The 24614-nt window shown below is 46.0% G+C and overlaps 1 protein-coding gene across 1 annotated transcript in view; it reads right to left on the reverse strand.

The window, feature by feature from the left end:
- Window positions 1–859: 859 nt before the first annotated feature.
- LOC144168282 (uncharacterized) overlaps window positions 860–24614 on the reverse strand; it is a 103285-nt gene continuing 79530 nt past the window's right edge. The window contains exon 3 of the mRNA XM_077697295.1: window positions 860–1033. Within this exon, the coding sequence (XP_077553421.1) occupies window positions 860–1033 (174 nt within the window). The remainder of the gene's footprint in view (window positions 1034–24614) is intronic.

The raw sequence follows: 24614 nt of genomic DNA on the forward strand, positions 1-24614 counted from the left end.
ATTTGGAGGATCTGGTTCGCTTGAGTAGTGATCGTTTTCAGCCAGATGGACCTGTGCCGTCCTGATCTATGTGAAAGCCGAGGATCCATATGGAGGGTATTCGCGGAATTTCTTTGCCGTTTAGGTGTAGCCTGATGAGTCCCCAGATATCGTTTGCGTGAGCCTTGTGGGAGTTGATGACAACCGTGTACTCTGTCTCCTCAGGAGAGAACACCTGTCTAAAAGAGGCAGTGTATTCAGTGACTACGTCTATGCCTCGCTGCAGCGTCTCTTTTTGAGTGCCAGGAGAGCCCGTGTGACACAAAAGCTTAATATTATCGCCATAAATGGAACGTTTTAGTCGGTAAATCATTCAGAAGGGGTGGAAGATTGCTTATGGCCAAGGTAAAGAGAGTTGGAGAAAGTATAGCTCCTTGGGGAACTCCTGCTGTAAGTTTGCGGGCACTACTGATGTGGTCTTCTACTTTGATTTTGACGAGCCGATTAGTGAGAAAATCACTAAGATACTGGATAGTTCTGGGTCCTAATTTGTTGCGTTTTGCTTTTTCGAGTACTGGCTCGTGAGTGACGGTGTCGAAAGCTTTCGTTATATCGATCCCGACTACGCAAGAGAAAGAGCATCAGCGTGGAAGGCTTTGGGAATCGAACTTCCCGTGCCATGCTGACCACCAAGCACTCGCAGCTCGTTTCTTTATTCTCCTCGTCTTTTGTAGGTGGTGCCAAGTCGCCGGCAAAGAGCGCCGGTGCAGGGGCGCTACAGTGCCCCCCGCCCAGACAGAATGTCTAACTTCACGCGACGGCGAGGCAGGTGGGCGTTGGTGTTGGTGGCGAGGATTAGGGTGTTTAGGCCTGCGATGCCTTAGCGGAGTTCGTTCGGTGGCGTCTCGAGGTAGGCCGGTTTGAGGTGGTCCAACGAGGCGACTTCTTCGTGGCCATTCAGCAGGATGATGCCAGAATTCTTCGCCTTGTTAAGGACAAGGTACGGCCCATCGTAGGTAGGAGGCGCCTTTACAGCGTCTCGCCTGAAGAAAACCTGTTACGAAGACGCAAGGTCGGGATTCACAAAGATGTGGGAATCAGAAGACGGAGGCGCCACCGGTCGCAGGTGCTGCATGCAGTCCTCTAGGCATTGGAGGTGCTCAAGTGGCTGGGGCGAGGAGGCCGAACGGACGAACGAGTCACCAGGAAGCCGCAGGGGTGCGCCATAGACAAGTTCGCCAGTTCATCAGCCGAGGTCCCGACGAAGGACGGCGCGCAGGCCAAGAAGCACTACAGGAAGGTTATCGGCCCAGTGCTCTGGATGCAGGCGGGCAGTGAGAGCACTTTTTAGCCGGTCTTAGTCGGCGCCTTGGCGCCGCCTATGCAAGAAGAGAAAAATAAAGAAACGAGCTGCGCGTGCTTGGTGGTCAGCACGGCACGGGCAGTTCGATTCCGAAAGCCTGCCACGCTGGTGCTCTTTCTCTTGAACTGCGCTGCAACCCCGCAGTTCCCGGCAAGTTCTTTACCGCTGCGTCAATATGCGAAGGCTACGGAACAAAACTGTGTTTTACGTGGCTCAGAAACAGTTCAGTAAAAGTTGGAAACTGTAATAGGCGAGTCGCAAAACTATTTAGTAATCCTTGGCAGCCAGTACACGCTGCGGACCTTCTACAATACTCTACGTTATTGCGCTTTAATTTCAACAGAATCGACAGCTGGGCTAGTTGGCATTTGTCCATCCTAAAAAACAGCGTTTAACAACACAACGGCGAGGAAGAGGGGACACAAGACAGCGATGAAGCATGCTCAAGCTGTCAAAGGCATTTTTTGTTTATGTGACAAAAGTGAAGCTGCAAATTTCAATAACTCTGCAATTTTAGGTGACGTCATTCATATTTTATTCAGTAGAAATAGTGTAAAGACCAGGAACGAATACCGGAACACCTCAGCGCTTTATAAATAGTAATTACTTGAATTACATTTTCTGAAACTTCCTGTTTAAATGGTTTTAAGATAAATTTGATGCGCTGACTTGTGAATTCGTTTTGCTTTCGTATAAATTAAACAGAATCAGGTTTTTTCATCTGTTGGGCCACTCGCGACATCGTTTATTTATATCTATTTATTCGGTTGGCTGCACCACTCTTAGCCAGCATTATTTTAGAGGGAAGATGTAGAGAAGTGGAAGTAGATGATAATAGTTAAAGAGTTAACATGGTATGACGCAAGTAGATATTTAAAGTGTGTCCTCAGTGGTACGTGCACTCATGTGCTCCAGAAATTTGATTAGTACATGACCCTAGTAAAAGAATTACGAGATTCATAGCTGTGTCACAGTCATTTATGTGACCAGAAAATTAGGCGTAATTATATTGTCATCGAGTAAAATGCCAATATCAATCATCATCATCATCATCACATCATCTGCCTAGTCAGGTTCACTGCAGGACGAAGGGCTCTCTTATTGAACTCCAACCTCTCCTGTCTTGTGCTTCTGGATTCCCCAGGTGACCCCCGAAGTTACGTATTTCGTTCCTCTATCGTATTATTGCCTTTGCCCTTCTTCTATACCCATCTCTTGGTATCCATTCTGTTATCCTTATTCCACCAGTTGTAGGTTCGGCTCACTACAGGGCCAGCCCAAGTGCATGTCTTTTATTTATTGTATTTGTGATATCGTTAATTCTAATTCTATCTCTCATAGAGGTAGCAAGTTTCTTGCCCCTGAGTTTTCTACCTACCATTGTTCACTCCACGGCTGGTTGAGCCGACCGGAGTTTGCTTTCTAGTTGTGTAGTAAAGACCCAACTTTCAGCTGCGTATGTGATCACCGGCATTATGCACTTGTAGATGTTTCTTTTGAGTGACAGAACTAACTAACTTTCCATTATTTAGGAGCGCTTGCCGAGTGCTCCCCTGCCTATACCTATTCTGCGCCGGATTTCCCTCTCGTGTTTGGAGTCAGCACTAACCATCCGTCCGAGGTAGTTGTATTTTTGTATTCCTTCTAGCCTTCCGTTTCCTAAGCTGAGAGGACGTTTCCGGCATGTTTATTCCTCCTTACTATAGATTTCATATTTATTTTGCGCTCCACGGCCATGCGTTGTGATTGTAGTTCCTCACGCATTGTTTGCAGATGTTCTGCAGTCGCACTCAGTAATACCATGTCGTCTGCAAATCGCAAATGGCTCACGTATTCTCCGTTTATCCTTAATCCTATGTTTTCATAGTCAAGCTTTATAATTACCCCCTCCAGACAAGCTCTGATAGCTTTGGAGAGGTAGTATCTCTTAGCCTTACCCGCTTCCGCATCGGAAATCGATTACTTTGCCTGGGGAGGGTAATCCGGCCCGTACATTCTTTATATGTGTCTTAAAAGTATTATGTAGGTTTCCTGTATTCCCTGGTCTTTTAGGGCTTCTTATACGGCTGCTGAGAGTACGGAATTGAAAGCTTTCTCATAATCCATAAATGCCATGAAAAAAGGGTTTCTCTCCACTTTATCCTGTCACTCCCCCTTTACTTCACTTCCCCTGAACTGCGTTGTATACAGGTGAGCTCCCTGCCGAGCTCAAATATCCTCAGTGCGTTTCCTAACCTTTCCCTCTCCCGCCAACCACAAACATGTAAAAGAGTTTAGTGTGCTCGGCGCAATTTTCTATAAATTGGTTGAGGAAATGGATGTGACCAGTGGTTGAGTACCCTTTCGTAAACCCAGCCTGCTCGTTAGGTTGGCCAAAATCAAGGCTGTCTTCTATGCGGCTAACTATAATTTTGGTAGAAAGCGTGTAAGCAATTGATAGCAGGAATATAAATACGAACCTAAAAATAGCGGTAAATATGGAGAATCAAAAAGCAAAATATGTTTTTTAGAGCGCAGCCATCGTGCAAAGCACGAAACTCAGATATTTAAACACAACACGCTGTAAATTAAAAAAGTAACATGATTACAAAAAATGCTACTAAAAGGACAAGAATAACAGAAAAAGACACACGACACCTCCCCAGACCACCTCATGTCAGAAGATACACCATCATGTCAGAACAACTATCCCATTTTATTACTTTGGTAGTAAATAACAATGAAGTCGTGGCGACCACAACATCCGGAAGACTCTTCCAGCAGTTGATACTTCTTGAAATGAATGCGTATTCAAAACTGGTACTTGTAGACAGGTAGTTCGGTATTTTTAATGAGTGATCTGATCAAAAAAAGGCGTAGGTTGGTAGACTAAAGTATTTTTCCCTACAAATGTCTGCCGTGTTTTGATATATACTTAAAAAAAGACACAATCGCAAATACGCACGCCCGGTTTTAAGTTATGCACGAGCAAACTTTTATACAATAGATGTAAATCTTTTCTTAAAGTCGTAATCTCCTGGTACATACTTAAAGGCCCGTGTTTATTACGCTCAGGCGTTTATGTTTCGTGTGGGAATCCCACGGAAAACAGCTGTATTCCAGTATCGGGTGAGCGTTACCAATGTACAAGGTTCCTTCGAGTTCAACCGGAGCTGGCCAAAAATTACGCGTGAATAAGTTAGCCGAATGCTTTGCCGTTAAAATGAAGTAATCTACAGGATCGTTCCAAGAGAGGTCATTTGTAAGTTCCTTAAGAAGTTTGTATTCAGAGGTGAAGGATAATTTCATACTACCCAAAGCATAACTAGTGTATATGGGTTTTCTTTCGCTAGTGAGCGCAACTATGCCCTATTTTGAAACGTTACAGGTCATTTCACGAAAATGTAAAAATCAACATCTTTTTGCCATACATTTGAATCTGCTGAACCTGTTTTAACTCGATTTACAACAATATTCTGCCTACAATTTAACAGTGCTGAAAACAACCTCGGCAAGAATATTGATGTGCACCAGGAAAAGAAAGGGGAACGAAATCTGGCCCTTGCGAGACACCCCATTACACATTCTCATATTATGTAATTGCTTCGTCAAGTTCAACACATTGTTTCGCCGAGGAACAGACGTTCCTAATCATTTCAAAAGATGGGTCTGTATTTTTAGGATACCCAGATTTAAAAAAAAACATATTCGAGAGACGTAATGAAAAGGGTTCTGGAAGTCTAGAATTATGTAATCGATACCGGATGACCACTGTTCACCAAATTCTAGGTAAGGTGTGTCGCATGAGTAGCCGTATATAAATACATGTGCGTGGGAAAAGTGTACTTTGAAAAATGATCGATTGAGTTTACATACATTACCTGGTCCAATATCTTACATATTGGAACGTTAGAACATAGGTCGGTATTCACTAGTCATTGTTTTCTCACCGCTTGTATATATGAGAACTGTGTTACTGTACTTGGAATAAGAAGGAATTTCACCTGAATAAATGGAAATTCTGAATGGCATTACTAGGCAAGGGGCGACAAATATCGGCAATTTTTTTTAAAACAGCATGGTTAGAAATTCGGCCAGGAATGAGGGATGAATTTATTTTAACCTTTGCAGAAGTGAGGCCACTCCCTCTTTAGCTTAAGTTGCATAATTTTTTTGAGTGAAATTGTTGCAAACTGGAACTTCGATTCAGTGCCGTCAGTTGTCAGAATAAAGACTGAAAATTCCAATTGAACCGCTGAGCCTTCTTTTCCGCATCAGTTGCATAATTGATACCATCAATTAGATGGAAAGTGTATTTTTGCTGTTTCAATATTACTAATATCAGTGCAGACTTTTTGCAGTTTTACGCGCAGCTTATGACGTATTTTTTGCAAGAACACACGCCTTGTCCTTTCGGGGGATTCACACGGAAGATAAAATCAAGCCCCTCCCTCCCCGCGTGGCCTATCACGGGACCGCGCCGCACGCCTCCGTGCTTAAAGGAGCCAGGAAGACAAAATACAAGCTAGGTTTATTAGAAAGACCGCTTAGTCCCGATAACAATGATACCAATCATATCGCAATCTTCGAATAAATAACGGAGATATTAAAGAAAACGTGTGAAGCAGTCGCGACCCCCTGCGTAATTTCCCACAACTTTTCTACGACGCCACGGAACCTTGTTTGTGCGATTGGCGGCCGCCTAACTGACCTGTCGCGGCGACACATGACTGGACATCAGTAATGGAGCCTCTAGTTCCATTTGACCGCATCCCTTGAATGCTAACGTGCAGTTAACGCGCTGAAAATTATGTTTTATTGTTGGCCCCTAAGGCGTCATTCTTGCTCACACCACGTCACTGTGGCGCAAAATTTAAACGTTTTTAAGTACTTCTTGCTTTGTTTTCGTTAAAAAAACATCTTTTGGGGCTGTAATGACGCTGTGTGAGATACTGAATCCTAGTTTTTTCAAATTACACGAAGTTGTATTTTCTCTTAATGGCTCCTTTAAGCGTCAATGCCGGCGAGCAGATTGCGGGAGGGCGGCCCACGTGAGAAGCCCCGCTAGGATTACGGGTTGCCTCGGTGGAGATTACTTTGCCTTTGGCGAAATGCTCTAACGTTACTTGGAATGATCCCTCTTTGGGTGTGCTTTTGACGCATTCTTTCAGGGTTCACACTGCCGGAGATGGGCGCTGGAATGACTCAGCCCTTCGTAACCACCCAACACATACCAGACGGAAACAGCCCAGCGGACACAGGGCTTTCGTGAAAGCAGCAACTCAGAGAAGAGCCAGGCACCAAACGTGTAGGAATAGCTCGACGTTCGAGAAGCATTGTGTCAACAGCGGATGATTCCCTGATGCGGAGCCTGTCGTAGGAAATATTCAGTCGCTCATGGTGCTACAAAACCACAATTAGGTTCAAGTGACTACCTGTGGCTTGGTCATTTGTAACAGAAATTCCAAATTCGTCTTCAACCTGACCCTAGTTGGGAACAATATGTGCAGCTGTCACGTTTGGGCACTGCGTGCATAGTTGCGAATTGCCTTCGGATTTTTCTGATTTGTCAAGGTCTATCCGGACGTTAGCCTGCGTGGACGCGCTAGGGAGTCCCATCTCGGCTCAAGAGCTTCCTTTTGGGCTCGGGAAACACGCACTCATGACATCTGCCCTAGTACAAACAAAACCCACGCACACGCACGCATTTCATCAAAAATGGACTAGATAACGGGGACCATCACACCCGCCATGGCGACGTAAATGGCCTCTTAGGTGGTTTGAACATCGCACAAAAGTCTGTTTTTTACAATCATTCCTTCGTTCATTTCTGCCTGAATTTAGTATTAATTTTTCGCTTTGCGACACCAATATACCTAGATAAAGTTGGCTCACGGCCCAGAATACGGCTCACTTCCGTAATGCCTGAGGCAGTACGAGTGCGGAGTGGGAGGCAGTGACCAGAAGTAACGTCATATCCGAAAGGCGGCCAGTGACATCATTGGCATAGCCAGGGGACAGAACTAACAGGGGTTTACCCCCTACCTTCCCGACTATGTCTGGCCGTCGCCGCGCTCCCTAGCTGGTATGACGGCTACGGCGCTTGTTAAAAAAGAAGCATAACCCCTGGACGGGCCGATACACCTCAATGTCTTCCCTGAATGCCTGCCTGAGAGCTTACCTAGAACGACGCGCCTCAGTGAGGATAATTGCGGAGCGGGGATATCCCAAAAGGAATGACACCCTTAGGTAAGCTAAGCGCGCGGGACGCCACAGATCGTTGTTTTTCATTCTCTCTAACATCATTCTTTTTTTGATACTCATTCGAGTGCCGACATATCGCCACGCTGAGAATAACTGGCCGGCTATCTCGTTGCCCACCGGAAGAGTTGATGAGAAAAACCGCGAGATACTTCAACTCAGCATAAAGGATTCACTCGTCATGGTGAGGCGGCAGAAGCAGAGAGTTTTCTGCAGTAATTGGTAGCGGCCCATTGTATGGTGAAGAGTGCTAAAACGAAGTCCCGAAATGAAAACTCCAAAATTTGCCTGTCTACGTAGAAAGCGGTGGTCGCAGGGGTTCATGCCTACTGAAAAGTGACCAATTAGACGATGTCTACCTGGCGGGCCAAATTTGTTGTTTAGCTGGACAAAGGTGGTCATGGCTGTAGAGCCTCTTTGAGTGAAGCGACCAGCAATTGAGACGCCGCTGTTCATCCCGTCGCCTTTTATTCCTCTCTGTCTCTCTCTCTCTCTCTCTGCGTGCGTGTGTGCGTGTGCGTATGCGTGTGTGTGCGTGTGCGTCTGCGTGTGTGTGTTTGTGTGTGTGTGTCTGTGTTTGTGTGTGCGTGTGCGTGAGTGTGTGTGTGTGTGTGTGTGTGTGTGTGTGTGTGTGTGTGTGTGTGTGTGTGTGTGTGTGTGTGTGTGTGTGTGCGTGTGTGTGTGTGTGTTGAGAAGGGCAGAGTCTGTTGCTTGCAACCCGTGTTGCTGGCGGTCACTTCCGCCTTCTTGCGATTCGACAGATTTGTTTTGCTGTCTTTATCCCTAACTTATCAGCGGGTCGCCAACGCGTCAGCGCTGCGACCCCCAAAGCCGGCTCCACACGTCACTCTAAATTTGCAGGCACGACACTCCCAAGCCCTGCTACTGTCCACCGGCAGTCACATCAGTAATAAAGACCCGAAGGCCATTTTTGACATCAGCCACAACTTAAGCCCCTTCGTTGTGTCCACGGGCGCTTTTTGGTCTGTCAAACGTCCGGCGAGGGCTCTGCGATGAGGGGCCTTAGTCACAACCCAGGCAATATGGCTCAAGTACACAACCCCTCCCAGCTTTTGGCGTAGCTTATGCTAGAAGTGCCAACACCCAAACGAGGTTCGAATTGTAAGTGATTTTCTACAATTGATTTATCCTTGCATGATCACTGATATATTGTGATGAGGGAGGTTGCAATGTGCTTCTAGGTCACCGGTGTACATCATTTCTGAGTTCTGTGATACTCAAGTCATCATTTCCCGTCTTTACACAACGTCAAGTTTGCTAAGTGTCTTGGAGCCAAAGGATCTTGTCTTTTTCATTACTTCTTGATTGCATATTTTGTGTGATCACCGTAACTGCACAAACATAAACAGTTACCGAGGCGGTCACCGTCGCAGACAAGCATCTACTCTTACTGCAAATGTATTGAACGGTTGTTGAAAGGAATGCCCATTGTAACGGCCAATAGGTAACTAAGTGCGGAAAGCATAAATTCAACTTATATAAGGGCCTCAACGTTATATGATGTACGGAGTTAACGAGAGTCGTTCAGAATTTATCCGGGCAGTGCTAGCGTGATTACATGAAGAGTTGAAAATGAATGTTTTGTTCTCCCTGCTGTTTCATTAGTTTGCTTTTAGAATCACGCTACACCATGTCAGCCGTTGTCACGTGGTGGGGGCGTTATCGTGACGTTTCTTCACGTGTTTTATCCGGACATGTGGATCCATTCTTGCACTTCACTTTAAAATTATCATAACACCATGGGAAAGTGAAGCACTTTCAAACTGGTGGTGAGGAAACAAACGTGCCCTTCATGTATAGTCTTTTTGGGTCACCTCTTTTTCTGTTCCTTGTAGATTTGTTGGTGCGATAGTTTTTTCAATGATGAGTCAGTCTGGCATGACAACACAATATCGGAGCTAAAATGCGCCGAAATCGACAATAGGCCCCGTCGATCCGCTACAATCCTGGGATAGCCATGCAGATATACGGCCTGATTTAAAACTCTCATTAATATATTCTACAATGCATTCTCTGTCACCTGGTGTAATTATTGAGCAGTTTTGAGCCTTTCTAAAGTATCCCTAATTACTGAGAAATTATCACCGTATACAACTCCCCAAATCTGCCATGTCTCAGCTGACTAGCCTGCAACCATTATTCCGCTGGAACATAACCGCCGCTGTCAAACAAGGGAATGCTTTAACTATGTCATAATTGCTTGTTCTAACATGAAAGTGTCTTAGTCCGGGCTACACAAAGATTTCCATGACGTCATATTTGTCACAGAAGTGACGCCAGTACAACGAAGCAAGTGGCCTGTAAAGGGTCTTCTCCCGTGGTCTTCTCCCGTGGAAACAACCTTTCGTATTAAAGAGGCAGTACTGATTCTTACAGACCCCTTACAGTAACGTCAGTGGTGTATAGATTCGTAATTCAGGCGATAAAATCATAACATCAAGCATGCATGGAAGAAAATGAAAACCTCGGGGAACTGCAGAATGGATTTGGACCAGGCAGGCGATTAAATGATAGTTTGTTCGTAATAACGCAATTCATTGAAATTCCGAAAGCACAGAGTAGACCATTATGGATTATGTTCTTGGACATTAAAGGGGCATATGGCAACGTAAACAGAGAACTGCTGTGGAGAATGCAACTCCAGGGACTAGGCGACGAGTTGATACAGTTCCTTAAACAACGTGTAAATATAATAAGTGGAAGCGAAGGGAAGGACATAAATTCGCCCCGCAGGTCAACACCCACAGGGGTCTGAAATAGGGATGCCCTTTGAGCCCGACACTGTTTTTAGTTTGCACGGCACGGTTAGAAAAGAAACTGTAGGAAATTAAATTAGGGATCAACCTGATGTATATGCTGCAAGGCGAAGTGGTACAACAGCGTATTCCGGGAATGTTATACGCAGACAACATTGTACTTTTACCTGATAACCAGACCGATATACAACGTCTCTTAAATATTAGCGGGCAGGAATCCACTGACCTCGGGATAAATTTTAGCCAGAAAAATCGGGAGAAATGGTTTCCAATGACACTACCACTCAGAAGCCCAAGGAATTAGTGTAGGACAGAGGAAGTTTACTTCAATGCTGTCGAGGCGACGAAAACAAGATTATAATGCTGGTGGCCGAAAAGGAGAGAGGGCAATATTGCCTACGACACTTACCACCTGTAACAGGAAAAAAATATTTTCTACCAAATAAGTTTTTGTGCCTGCCCTAAGGAGAGCTAGTATTAAACGAACAGTATACAACATCCGTATATTAGTCCTTTTTGGTAACATGACATGTCATCACCCTGTTACAATAGGGAAACCGATAGCAACCATGTATCCTCATTATCATCACTGCGTTATGCTTAGGGTGGCCCGTGATCGCATTTTATCACTTAACAGGGAAGTAGTTAATGCTGGCATACACCCAGATTTCACTGAAGTCCTATCCGTCACGTAAATAACACCACTACAGCTTTTCCGAAGCGAGCCGCCAGCAGGATGTTGCTAACCAAACATGCCACCTCGACAGCCCCCGACCCCCAAATCATGTTCAGCAGCAGATTTCTCTGCACATTTCACTTTATGTTGACCCGATTCCAATGACAAAGGAATCAACCACACTTTTTTTCTTGCTGAATCGCTCTCATCTAAGGGAATGCTTTAACTTTGCCGTTACTGTTGGTTTCTAGGTGAAATACCGTAGTTTGTAGCATGTACGTATGCTGGCGCATGCCCGTATAGATATATTTTTGGCGGGAAGCGTCCAACAGAAAGGTGATTTGTTTTGAGCATGAATTCACGCCCGATGCACCGTGAAACACCCTAATTTATGCTTTATATTTTTTGGTGAACAAAGAAGCTGCCGAAAAAAATTTGAATTTCCTGCGCAACAAAAGAAAACTACAATATATACGAGAACCTTTCAAGCTTGAACACTGCTGTTTAGTGCTAGAGGAACTGAGAACCAAGTTTCTTATGCAGCCTATTCTCTTGCTCATACCTACGAAAGCGTTTTATTTGGTGGGGTAACCACAAAGAATCCGCAGGTGGTCAGAATTAATTCAGAGCCATCCACGTCGGCACGAATCAATGCATGCGTTACGTAGGAGCGTTAAACTCTACAATGAATCAATCAACCCCAAAGAAGATTTACAGGTATTGGTGAAAGTGTTTTGTTTGGCATTAAACTTTCGGAAGTTTAAATGGTGGCGGCATATAGTGTATAAACGTAACAATATATATTTCAATGCGTGTTTTAAAACCGCATACCTGGGCAGAAAAGACTGTATTTCATTGACGTGTTACCTTGGAACAAATTTTGTAATAGATGTTTTGATTGGTTTCATCTCACGTGCTGTGCGGATCGCTGTTATTGTTACGAGCATTGTTTTTGGCATTAAAAATGAAGCCGATATAATCAAAAAAATTCCCCCGCATTTCCCCAAGGGGGAGAATGTGAAAGTGCGAATGCACGGTTGTCGGCCCGCTTGCGGCGCTTGCGCTCGGCCCCCGCAGCCCACCGCCTCGCCGCCTTCTCTTCCATCTCTTCCATCGGGTTTGTAGTATCACGTGTACACCACGCAGTTATCAAGCCGCTATAACGCCGCTGAGTCGCCAACGCACGCCGCTGACGACGTAGTTTGAATGCGTTAAAGATATAAGGCGCGTTACTCACACTGATATCAGCGTAGCGTCCGTGGCTTAGTCGGTAGAGCGTCGCGCTGCGGCCGCAAAGTCCTCGGATCGAAACCTGGCGCCGAATGCTGTTTCTTTTTTAAATATAGAGGAGCACTGCGGACGCCGCCGCCGCCGCCGGCGGTGGATGGTTTGGGGTCGCTTATAAAGTGCATTCGCGCTTAAAATTGCGCCGTAAAATGTTTCAAGGCCGTATTTGGCAAACCGGTCCGTTTCGACGTCTTTTAACTGCTGCCTGTTCATTTGTGGTAGTGAGCATGTACTCTTTAAAATTGTCCCTTTAAAACTCGCAGCGTGTACTCTATTGACGCACGAATGCGCTAAAAATATTGCCATTTCGTAATGTTTGAAATTAAAATCGCATAGACGCCATTGAAATTTTGTCGTCAAATCTCGCAATACAATTCTTTCAAGAGCAAGATTTTGCTCAGCTTGCACGCAACATACCAAACCGCACTGGTTCGACGCCTTCATGGTGCGACCCTGCCGTCTTTACGCTATTTTTTTTTTTCATAAACTTAACGTTCCGTGCAGCTTTTAAGAAGAAACTTTACAATTAGTTGCTCTAACGTATCCAGGGATCCGTTCAAGACTTAAAGAGGAGGCGCAACCAGAGCAAGTTACAGGGTAATAGCTTCCTTCCGCGGGCCGAGGGCATGTGTGCACCAAGCATGAACAGCTTGTCTTATAAATGTAACTATTTCATAACACAAAGAGGAATTCACCTCAATAAATCGGGCATCTTTGATCGGTTCTGTCGCAAGAACGCTCATGTTCGTTGTTGTTTGTGGAAAACAGGTGACGTGTGAAAGAACAGATAGACGGGCGGTGGTGATACCGTATATTCATGGTATGTCCCATTTTTTGAAACATATAGGGGGCAGACATGATGCACAGGTATTTTGTTCTGCTCTAGATAAGTTTGAAAGGATGTGCAACCTCTAGCTAAAGCTTTGGAGACCAAGAAAAATGGCACTAGTTGATATATTGGCTGTGGTGTTGCCCGCATGCGCAAGTTTGTGAAGTGTTCTGTTGCATTGTATACAAGGTCCCGCTTACTTGCAATTAGGCACACATACTGCAATCAGGGCAATGTATCAATGAGAGGTAGAAGGAGCATCGTGCGCTGTGTCAGCAGACAGCTGTTTGGGGCAATCTGGCCCAGCACTGTGCAAAGTGCAAATGCGTTACAGATTTTACAAAACGAAGGGGCTCCTAAAATCCCGGTACATAGTGACAAGGGAAAGCTGTGAGGCTTTTTGTATGGTTTCGGGCCTCGAGGGTGAATGCGTCAGTGCTCAGTCAGTCTCGTTGCAGAAAATATAGACAGAGAGGATCCGAAAAACAGTTGTATGAATTGATTAGACACGCACGCGCACTAGGGTTTTAAACGATTTGGGAGGGGTATTTATACGTTGTCTTTATTCATTAAACTTTTCAGAGTTGCTAGTAGCGCATCTTCCATTACGTGTGTCCTTTTTTTCTTTTATGCTGTGGTCGTCATGTGAAGTTCACCGGTGTATGTTCTATGATGACACAGGGCAACTTGTTACAAACAAAATGTTTCCCAAACTGACAATGTTTCAAAACACCAGCTTCTGATGTCCCCTGAGTCCACTCCGACGGTATCAGTCGGACTGCACTAGAGACTAAACAGAAGCGAAACTTTCAAATGGCGTGACTTCAAGGAATTCAAATGGCGTGACTTGGAGAACCGAGCCTCTCCGCTGGTCGCCTGCCGGGCGTGGTTCGTTTTGGAAAAACACTTTTCCCGATGTTTAGTCATTGCGTAACCAAGTTGTTTCATTCAGCGTGTGGAGAAACCTGAAAGCTAATGCCATCAACAAATTCGTTTTGAAAAGCACTGTACAGCCCTTTGAGACTGGTGAGATAGTCAATGTAAGCGTCCGTTGTCCACGTTTTGGAAATAAAACAATACGTCAGCTGCATTTTACTCCTTCCCGCAGGTCACACAAAATTTTGGCTTTCCAATGCCAATGCACATCTCGACAATTAACCCGCATGAGGCGCAGAAGGCGTCAGAGAAGGCAAAGAGAAGCGGTCAGAAACGACGTGAATATTTTTGAGCTTCCCCGACGACGTAACGTTAATCCATGGCTCGCGTTAGTATGACAAGACTCGTTGGCGCAGTGTGAGGGAGTACTGTTCACGTTGGCCAAAGCGCAGAACTCGTAGAAGGCTAATTTACTGTTATACGTAGCACCTCCACTCATCTTTATAAAATCGATGAGCCGGATGACCCTTTATGATTGTTACTCGGGGTTGGTCAACTAACAGGTCTAGAAAACCTCTGAAGGCGACCGTTGTAGGGATATCTGCGATATCTTTCGCCTTCAATCCGGGCTGTGCGGGAACAATGGGGATAAATGAAATGAAATGCTTCCAAACGGCAGCGTTGTTGGCACCCCATCCACGCTGGGAAGTATGTTCGTATTGTAAGAGCGGAGCTTTTTAAGCGTGAGCTTGTTTCAGTGGCGTTGGCAAAACGCACCAAGAAAAGAAACTGGGCTGCTTCAAAAAGGCTCACCACCGCCAATAGGTTGTTCTAACAGTGAAGAAGGCTTTCGCGCCGGCTCGAGTGGGACCACACGACGTGTATGCGTATCATCATCAGCATGTGTACGCCCACTGCAGGGCAAGACCTCTCCCATAGATCTCCATTTATCCTGGTCCTGTGCTAACTGGGACCATTTGCCCACCTAACGTTCTGCCGCTCCCGTGCCATGATTGCCTTCTCTAGGGATCCAATATGTTGCCCTTAATGAGCAACGGTTATCTTGCCTTGGCATTACATATGCTGCCTACACCCAGTTCTTCTTCATTTATACTAAAATTCCCTAAACGCGAGTTTGTTCCCTGAACCACTCCGCTCTCTTCTTGTCCCTTAAGATTACACCTATATTCTTACGTTCCATCGCTCGCTGATTCGTCTTTAATTTATGTTGAAATCATTTAGTTGCCTCGAAATTTCTGCACCGTAGGTGAGTAGCTGTAGGATGCAGCTGTTATCCACTTTCTTCTGCAGCGACAACGTTAGGCTTCCATTCATTATTAGAGAATGCCTGCCGAATGCACTCCAACCGATTATATGTAACTATCACTGCCTCATGGTTGGGATCTGGGGTGACTACTTGGTCTAAGTAGGTATATTCACTTTCCAATTCCACTGCCTGGCCTGGAAACCTATCTCAAACCATTGTGCTCTCCCGAGGCTATTGAGCATTACTTTAGTTATTTTCAGGCCCACATTTATGCTCTGCTTGCCTAGTGCGGTACTGTGCTTTGCAATTCGGCTCCTGATGTGCATAACAAGGCAATGTCGTCAGCAAATCTGAGGTTACTGAGGCATTCTCCATCGATCCTTACGCCCACCTGTTTCCAATGCAATGTTCTGAATACCTATTCTAAACATGCTGTGAATAGCATTAAAACGATGTCTTCTTGTCTGACGCCGTTCCTTATAGGTAGTTTACTGCTCTACTTAAGGAGGACTGCGGTAGCTGTAAACCCGTTGTAGGTATTCTCTAGTAATCTTACGTAATGCTCGCCTACACTCTCATTCCGAAATTCCTGAATGATTGCCGAGGTTTCGACCGAGTCAAATGCTTTCTCATAATTTATGAAGGCTATATATAGGAGTTGCTCGTACTCCGCGCATTTCTTTATCACCTGGTTGATCGTGTGAATATTATCGAAGGTTGAATAGCCATTACTAAACCCTGCTTGTTCATTAGGTTGACTGAAATTCAAGGTGGGAGAAATCATCTTAGCGATTACCCTGGTGAATACTTCGTACAAGGCTGGCCGTAAGCTGATGAGTCTGCAATTTTTCAAGTTCTTCATGCAAACTTTCTTGAGGATTATCGTGATGTTCGCGTTCTTCCAATACTCCGGTACACTCGCGGTCATTAGGCATCGCGTATACGGGTTTGCCAGTTTCTCTAGTACAATTTGCCCGCATTTTTCAAGAGGTCTGCTGTTGTCTGATCCTCACCCGGCGCTTTTTCCCCTTGCATTTCTTTCAAAGCGTTCTTTACTTCCGTCGTTAGTGGTGGGATGTCTACCGCCTCTGAACTACTTCCTCGTTTGGTATTATCCGGGAGCGATTAGAACGGCCCTGTAAAAAACATCCAAACGTCGTCTCCCCACTCAACTGTTAGCCTAGCCTGCCAAAACTTAGCAAAACCGGCAGAAACTGGGTCAACCCCCAGGTCCACAGTTTCACCAGCGTTGCCTTAACCTCCAGTTGGCGCTGTCCTACGTTTGGAGGACTTCTCTAGACGTTTCGCGGGGTCACTCAGTCTGAAAAGAGATCCAACCAGGCTAGTGTACGAGACCGCCGCGACTCGAACGGCTTCCTTCGAACCCAGGGAATTTGATGGAGCTCGAGCAAAGGGCGTTAGTTATCCATCCTCACGTGCTCGAAGGACATTGACCCGAGCCCTTGCACTAAACGGACCTCTTCCTCGCCGCGGAGGCGACAGTCGTCTACCGTTCTCCTTTTTCATAATGCTGCCGCCGGTTGAGGGTTGTGTTGTGTAGTGCCTGAACCCCTTCAGCCTTTGCCGGCGTGTGTACTAACTGCCGGGTGCTTGTTCGTTTTCACCAATTTTGGTAGATAAGCGGTGGCGCATAATTAAATCTTTGGCATATGACTGTGAGTGACAACTGTATGGCGCTCCCCTTAGCGTGCGCTTGAAGCGGGAGGAGTGTTCCCAAGGCCGAACTTTGCAAAAAATAAAGTGATCTTGTCGGAGTAGTCGAGCTAGGCAGCTCCCGGCGAAATATGGGTCTGGACCTTTGAATTTAGGCTTGAGAATAATGAGTCCCCAAAGCGAATAGCCGATTTCGGGTGCAGGATCGCGTTCGAATTACGAGGGTAAAACACTGTAGCAGGAACTGTTCTATGTAGTGTGCCGGCAATCGTTGACCCTGTGGTTTGGGTACCCCCGAAGCATAGAACAGTTAAACTCGGAGTTCGAGGCCCTACAGTGAAGTGCAAACAACTGGTGGTATACAGTCCTGCTGCTGCTTAAAGTTTTTCTGTTATTGCTCAGGCACACAGTTATTCACACGTAAATAGTTGTATATAGGTTATTCACGCCCCTAAAAATTATAAACATTCCAAATGATTCACTTCGGCCACCACCTGCGAGAAATTCAAATGCCACCGCCTTGCGGGGTATCTCGCCAAATCAACGAACTACCTCCCCACACCATAGCTACGGAGACGAAAATCTATTTACTCCATTGAACAGCTCATTTTTCATAACAAAACTTCACCCATTGGCACCAGCAAAAGTAGCCTATGCTCGCAATTTCATTCGCTAAGATACTACAGCTAAAAATTGGGAATTGCTGTTGAAGCGCATTTTCCCTATCAGCAAATTTACTCGCACGGTTCTATAGTGCAAAAGAGGTAATAAATTGATACTTTTCTTCAGTACAAAACCCAAACACAAAATTGAACGGAAATGAACTAGTATGCTTGAAATTGCCTAAAAATAGTATAACAATTATTATTGAAGCTCGTACTGCTCAGATAAAAGTGGTAGGTAAAAGATGGTGTTCATAAAATAGGCAATAATATGTAGCGGAATAGCAATGGCAGGCATTGTGTACTTACATCCCACCCAGACTTTTGCTCAATACCTCTGCAGCTTGGTTGGACCAAATCCTCAACGCCAAATGAACCGACAACAAGTGCACCCCCTATAATAGCCAGTGCAAGCATATTTAAAAGTGAACGATAAGATTCCTCACTGAAAACTACTGCTGTAGTAAGTCTTCGCGTGTACTACAGATTGCTGTACAAGGTGCACCGCTTTTATACAAAACTTGTTAACCGATGATAGTGGAAAATATGCAGCCTTATATCCTTCAAAATATTTTAACAGTAGTTAGCGGCGTTGCTTACAGTGACAAATAGGTTATTAACCCTTCCCTTGCTCTTCAGCCAGCCTCCAGCATTCGCCCCTTCTTCGAATTAATTAAACAATAAGCTTCACTTTGGAAGGTCTGAACAATGCAACAAACAACGCAATTTGGAATATCATGTGGGCGCTGTATATGACGTGACCAAGCCATCGCTTTGTTTGATCCTGAGGCTGTGTGTACAAAATAGAAGATGAGCTATATTCTCTGTTCGTATAATAGGTAAATCGTACAAGTCATAATGACTGCTTTTCGCAAGTCTATGACCTCCAGTTCTTACTTTGAATTGCCTTCAAAAATTTTTATAAATATTTCTTAAAATTCTTCTCTATAGGAGAAGCTTTCCTACAATGGTTTTAGCGATTTTGAGGTAATTGTGTGGCCTCATTTGGCTGTAAACGCTGGGGATACGTTTAAATTATTTTGTTCTCCTTGTGCTATATTGTTCGATGCTCCGTGACCTTTTGGTGAGGTTTTTTGTTGTCTGTCTTGTTAGTGATGATCAGCACTTATATTATGAAAAAAAAATACTTCACCAATTGTGCATGCAGTTACAGGTCGGTTGCGGTTTCGGCATTTTACTTCACTTATAACCGTATTCTTAATCTCTGTTATGCAGTCCTCTACTCCACGTGCTTCCAGACGATGTAACCATGCAAAATACTACCCCGGCGGCCCCTTTTGCTCGCTCCTAAAATGACGAAAGACTGGTCTTGACGACGCAAACGGCGAAACAGAAACAGTAATTGCACATCAACATAAAAAGCGCACCAATTCGTCAACAATCTTAAACTGGCTGCCGGCTTTACCCTAAGGAAGATACTAGACATTGGGACAGAGGTAATTGACATGCTATGGCATATAGCCTGTGTGAACAGAGAAATGTGAAACCGGCTTTGTGCCACTCATTCAAGCGTTTGTCACTACCCCTTATTGTACAGCACCAAGACTCATCAATACCCCTCCACGACCAAACTAACACGCATCAACGTAATTGGAAGGAAGGCCTTTAAACTAGCAGTCTGAGTACCACAATTAAGTTGTACGCAAGTGCTTTAGGCAAGCGAAGTCACCAACACACTGGGGGCGCTCCTAAGAGGTCACCACATAGCACTGCTCTACTGACCCCGCACTAGTGAACAGCGCATGGACCTACTTCATGATCATAGCTACTCTGACGAGTAGCTATGATAGCAAAGTAGCAAAGAGAGGACGGCGCAGCCCTTAAAAATGCCTAAAGGAAGAGGAAAATTTATTTTTCATTACTTTACGGTGTATATCGCGTGAATTCAGGATGTTTCCCTGATTTTATGACATTGTTTACTTATCTGAGGCCTAGCAACGGCAGCCTCCATTGAAACGGCGCAGCGCAAAGATCTCTTCCAAGCTTGTGAATATGAGTAACCTGTTCTCCTGTGGTGCAATGGCATTGAATTTTGATTAGTAACGTGACGGGCCAAGGCTAGATTCCGCCAAGGGGAAGTCGTCAGCTTTTCGAAGCGTCGGCTTGGGATTGGCTCGCTGTGACTACGGTGGCTATATTCCGTCACCCCGTGCGAGCTACGAAGACAGGCCTGGCCCATACAACGCTCCGCACTTATAATAGAGAGATGGCACTACGTCAGCTCAGGAATCACTTCTAGGAACGGGGTTGAACACTCCAGTAGTTACCGGAGAGACTAGCGCTGACTTCAACACGTTTGCGATCCATCCACAAAAGCTTCGAAGTTTGTATGACGAGGGGCGAGATAATTTGCACACCTATCTTCAAATTTCAAACCGGTAGCAAGACTTCAAGGTCGGCCCCAAGACAAATAGGCAGTTTCAATTAACACGTGCTTGCCTACGGACAGACTTTCAGTTTTAGGAAGACTGGCCGTAACCCAATTTCTTGACTGCGGAATATTCAAGACCGTTCTGCGTCAGCGGTTGATTGCCCAAAATTAGCAGAAAACATTTCGCACAGCACGAGCTGATGGGCAAGCAGGGAGGGGCCGCTATCGGTTAGTATATCCGGTTCTCTGGTTACTGGATGCAAATGACGGGGATTGCAATACCATTTGAGGGCCTCTGCGATTATTGCACAGCACGTCCTTCGATGTTGTCATCCAAAGCTTGTAGAGTGTTTAAAATAGCACCAGTGCAAAACTGTGGACGATTTGGCAGAATAAACCGGCGGTTTGTTGAAGCGCAAAGTACATCTTACCTTATGAGAGGTCAGATGACAAGGTTAAACCGCCGAAGAACGCACGAATACAAAAGACAACTACCTAAATGTTTCTTCTGCAATCGGCATGGACACCGTGCATCGGGCTAGCTCAGCACACCAAATGATCCACCGAAATGCAATGCCTGTAGGCATGCCGGCTACAGGTGACATGACTACAAGTGAAAATCGGGCGGAAAAGAGGAGGTTGCTCCATGCGCCCTAACCGGGAGCGGTGGGAGCCATCCGGTGTGCAGGCAGCCCTGTCCTTTTAAAATAAACGTGTATTTGTCCGGCGACACCCTGGATCAGGGAGATGACGACAATATATTTTCGGTGAGCGGCATCCGCATCTTTGAAGGCCCCATTAAAAAGAAGCTTGCAGTGGCCCTTCCGGATACTAAGAGGAATAACGCCATTGTTTGACGTTACTTGGTTGAAAATAGTTGTTCAACAGGGAAAAAGAACTGCGTATCACGCATACACGGCTACGTAAAGGAATTACCCAAGGAAAGAATTCATTTCGACATTCCCTACTTAATAAGCGAAATCAGCGTGTACTGTATCTGGACGTGGTGATCTCCGATGTTGTCCTCGGAACAATTCCCGGTGACAGAACAGCGAGCAATCCTCATCCTCAATGGAAACGTTCTCATGGGCCTTGGCTTAAATTAGTGAGTGATACCACCATGGAACCTGCCCATGCAAGCAAGAACAGATTGGTGTCGGTGGTTTCAAAGGAGACTCTATGGAATACAGGCCCTTGATAACGCTTGTAATTACTACAACGGATGCTGAAAGGGGACAGCTGGCTAAAGAGCAACAAAGCGATGCGACAGTAATGGCCTGTTCCCGCAAGATTAAGGACCGATTATCACGGAATGACCACAGCTACTCTTTTCTCGAGGCCAGCGGCGTCCGATATCTCCGCTTCTGGTTTTCAACTAGTACAAGGTTCAAGCAAGTCGTTCGGCCTCAGTGAATGACAGCAGCAATACTCCCACGAAGGCTGCCCGTCCAGTCATCAGGCTCACACGAAAAACTGCCTTCCGCATTCTAGACGAGTTCTACTGCCCTGGTTTTCCAGGAGACATTCAACGCTTCATGAAGCGGTGTGACTGCTCCCAAAGAATATTTACTAGCAGGGTTTGGGTAGCCACGCATAAACATACCCCTAACATTTAGACACCTCCTCCTCGTGTCGCTGTGTGCAAGCCGAACATATGGTACATCGTGGAAATGAATGTTTCTTCCATAATCCATGGAATATGTGGTCCGGAGGTCTTTAGATACTTGTCTTGAGATGTTAGAGAAGATTTTGAAGTTTATGGGACCTACCAGAAAGCAGGGCAAACATAAGTCACTGTTCTGGTTATAGGGTTTAGCGCGCCGACGCAACGCAGGCGATGAGGCGCGCCGTAGTGGAGGGCTCGGGATTACCGTATAAACCGGATTATAGGTCGACCCGGTATATAGGTCGACCCCCTACCTTGAGGTGGGAAAAGTTGGCAAAAAAAATAATTCGGCACAGAAGCGCACTCACAATGTCTATATTTATTTTCGACGCCCGTGCGTCACTTCCACTCACTATGCCTGCTGAAGTCACTCGTCCGAGCTCTCAGAGTCGTCCGAGGATGACTGCTTCGCACTGTCATCTTCCATGCCATCAGGCGCGTTGCTGATGGAGCACTTCCTGAACGCTCGTGTAACCATGTCGTCGGGCAGCGACTGCCCAGAGAAGGACACCCAGCTTGACACGGTCGCAACCGACCCGTATGGGTCTTTTTGTTGTCGCCGGCTATCCACTCATTGTACAGTTCGCGGAGCCGGTCCGCGCATGGCCTCCGGAGCGATCGTGAGCGAAGTTCCCGGACGAAGTCCGCCACTTTGTTCTCCAACTCGGGGTGCACCGCTTGACGTCCACGGAACGATCGGTTTTGGGGGTTGCACACGCACAGCTTAGCTTTCTGGCTCCGCCAGTACCGAAACTTTTCTCCGAAACGCCTAACTGGCGTTGCGCCGCCATATTCCCATTCTGCTCAGTGACTCAATCGCCGTCAGCTTAAACGCCGCGGTGAACTGGCGTCGACTGCCGCCACTCATCTCGGAACAGACACGTACAGAAATGTACGCACGCACGTACAATAGACGAGTAAAAGACGAAAAACTAGAGAAAAGCGAAAGCAAATAAAGGCGAGAGAGCTGTCCGACACGAATGGCGATGGCGACGGACTACGCTTGCACATTGTTGCCAGGCAACGATTTACATTCTGCCAATGACCGCTATATAAGACGAGGGGTGACTTTTGTGCGGATTATTTTGGAGAAAAACTCGACCTATATTCCGGTTTATACGGTAGTTTTGACCACCTGGGAATCGTTACCGTGTGCCAAAATCTCTTCCACATGGGCGTTTCTGCTTTTCGCTGCCACCAGAAACGGGGCAGCCGTGGCCGGAAATCGAATCCTTGTTCTTGTGCTCAGCAGCAAAACGCCTTAGCGCAGTACATAACTTTCTCGGCTTCCCACATTTCTACCGGAAGTTCAGTCAAAACTATATATACGCTGCCTTGGCTAAGCCCCTAACTGACCTTATGTAAACAACAAAGAGAAATAGTGCTGCTTTGGGGTGAATATCCGGTGGCGGCATTCAGCAGACCAAAACAAAAGCTTTCGTCGGCTCTAATGCTCCCAGCACCTCACCAGACTCAACGCAACATTGCACCAAGAACCAACGCCTCGGGCTCCAACATTGGGGTCCCCCTGCTAGGAGATAGTTGTGGCAATACTTACTTACCGCTTGGTTGCCAAGACACTTGCCAAAACAGACGTGCTATTTAACTGTTGAGAGCAAGTGTTATTCTTTTGTGTTGGCTGTAGCCACGCATATACTCACTCGATATAAAGTGAGAATCACCAGATGTTGACACACCTATACTCGGCCCAGCATGTCGACAGAGTTTTGCGCTCTAGCTTTTCTTTGCACGAAACACTTACACCATCTTCCCGTGGGGAACCCTGATGAGGATGCGAAGCATCATAGGGGTTCCGTGTGGTTCCATTGTGTCGCCGTATGTTGAGTGATCTGGTGTTTAGTAGCGCCAGAGGGAACTCCGCGTCCGGGTCTACACCGGTGGAAAAGGCACGCAAGTACTGTTGTGTGACGGTGAGTAGGCGGTGGTTCTCGAGGCGACGAAACTCGTCCATCAAGTTCTTGTCGATGTTGTTGTCTCTGTGGTGGAATCGGTAGTCTCCGTCAGCGTTGGTGAGGTAAAGGTTGTTGACGTTGGTCCACCGCCTGAAAAAAACGTACACGTCCTCCTCTTCCCAGCTTGGTCTTCTTCTCCGTCTTCTTCTTCAGCGGTTCCTCTATGGGAAGATGACGACGGTGGTTGAGCGCGAAGCTATCTTGTGATGGATTCTTTGGTTGGTCAATCTCTAGGGCCATCCTGCCACAATCATCATCAGAGGCGCTGCGGACGGGGCCTGGAGCAGTGACATGCCCCCGAGAAAGAGATGCTTCGCATCTAAGCGTTGGTGAAGTAAAGGTTGTTGACGTTGGTGCACCGGCTGAGAGCAACGTAAATGCCCTCCTCTTCGCACCTTTGTCTTCTTCTCCATCTTCTTCAGCGGTTCCCCTACGGGAAGATGACGACGGTGGTTGAACGCGAAGCTATTTCGTAATGTAGTTTTTTTGGTTGGCCAATTCCTAGGGACATCCTGCCACAATCATCATCAGAGGCGCTGTGGACGGGGCACGCACAAGTGACATCCCCCCGAGCAAGAGATGCTCCGCATCTAAATTACTTTCACTGTGTGACCCGGCGTAATTGGTTTGCTTTTGGTGTAGTGTAGGTACTTGCATGTTTGAATGAAACTAATTTTTTATTCAGACTGCGCGTTTCTTGTTTGGTGAACTCTTTTGGACGCTTTGCTTGGACTGTAGTGTAGATGTTCCCCTAACAACTTTCTTAAGCCAGGTGCGATTTTATAGGACTTCTGTGAAGCGGAATAGTCACGCAGGTCAACAAAGAAAAGAAAGTGCCAAAGTAATGAGCGGCCAAACGGTTTCGGCTGGTGAAAAGGAAGACGCACTGCACGAAGCATGTGCAGCAAGAGCGAGCTTGTACGATCATGACACAACGCTGGCAGAACCGAGAA

This window comes from Haemaphysalis longicornis, unplaced genomic scaffold (genome assembly GCF_048455015.1).
Source record: "Haemaphysalis longicornis isolate Haplotype H1 unplaced genomic scaffold, Haemaphysalis longicornis Haplotype H1 scaffold_2, whole genome shotgun sequence".
In the NCBI taxonomy this organism is placed as follows: domain Eukaryota; kingdom Metazoa; phylum Arthropoda; class Arachnida; order Ixodida; family Ixodidae; genus Haemaphysalis; species Haemaphysalis longicornis.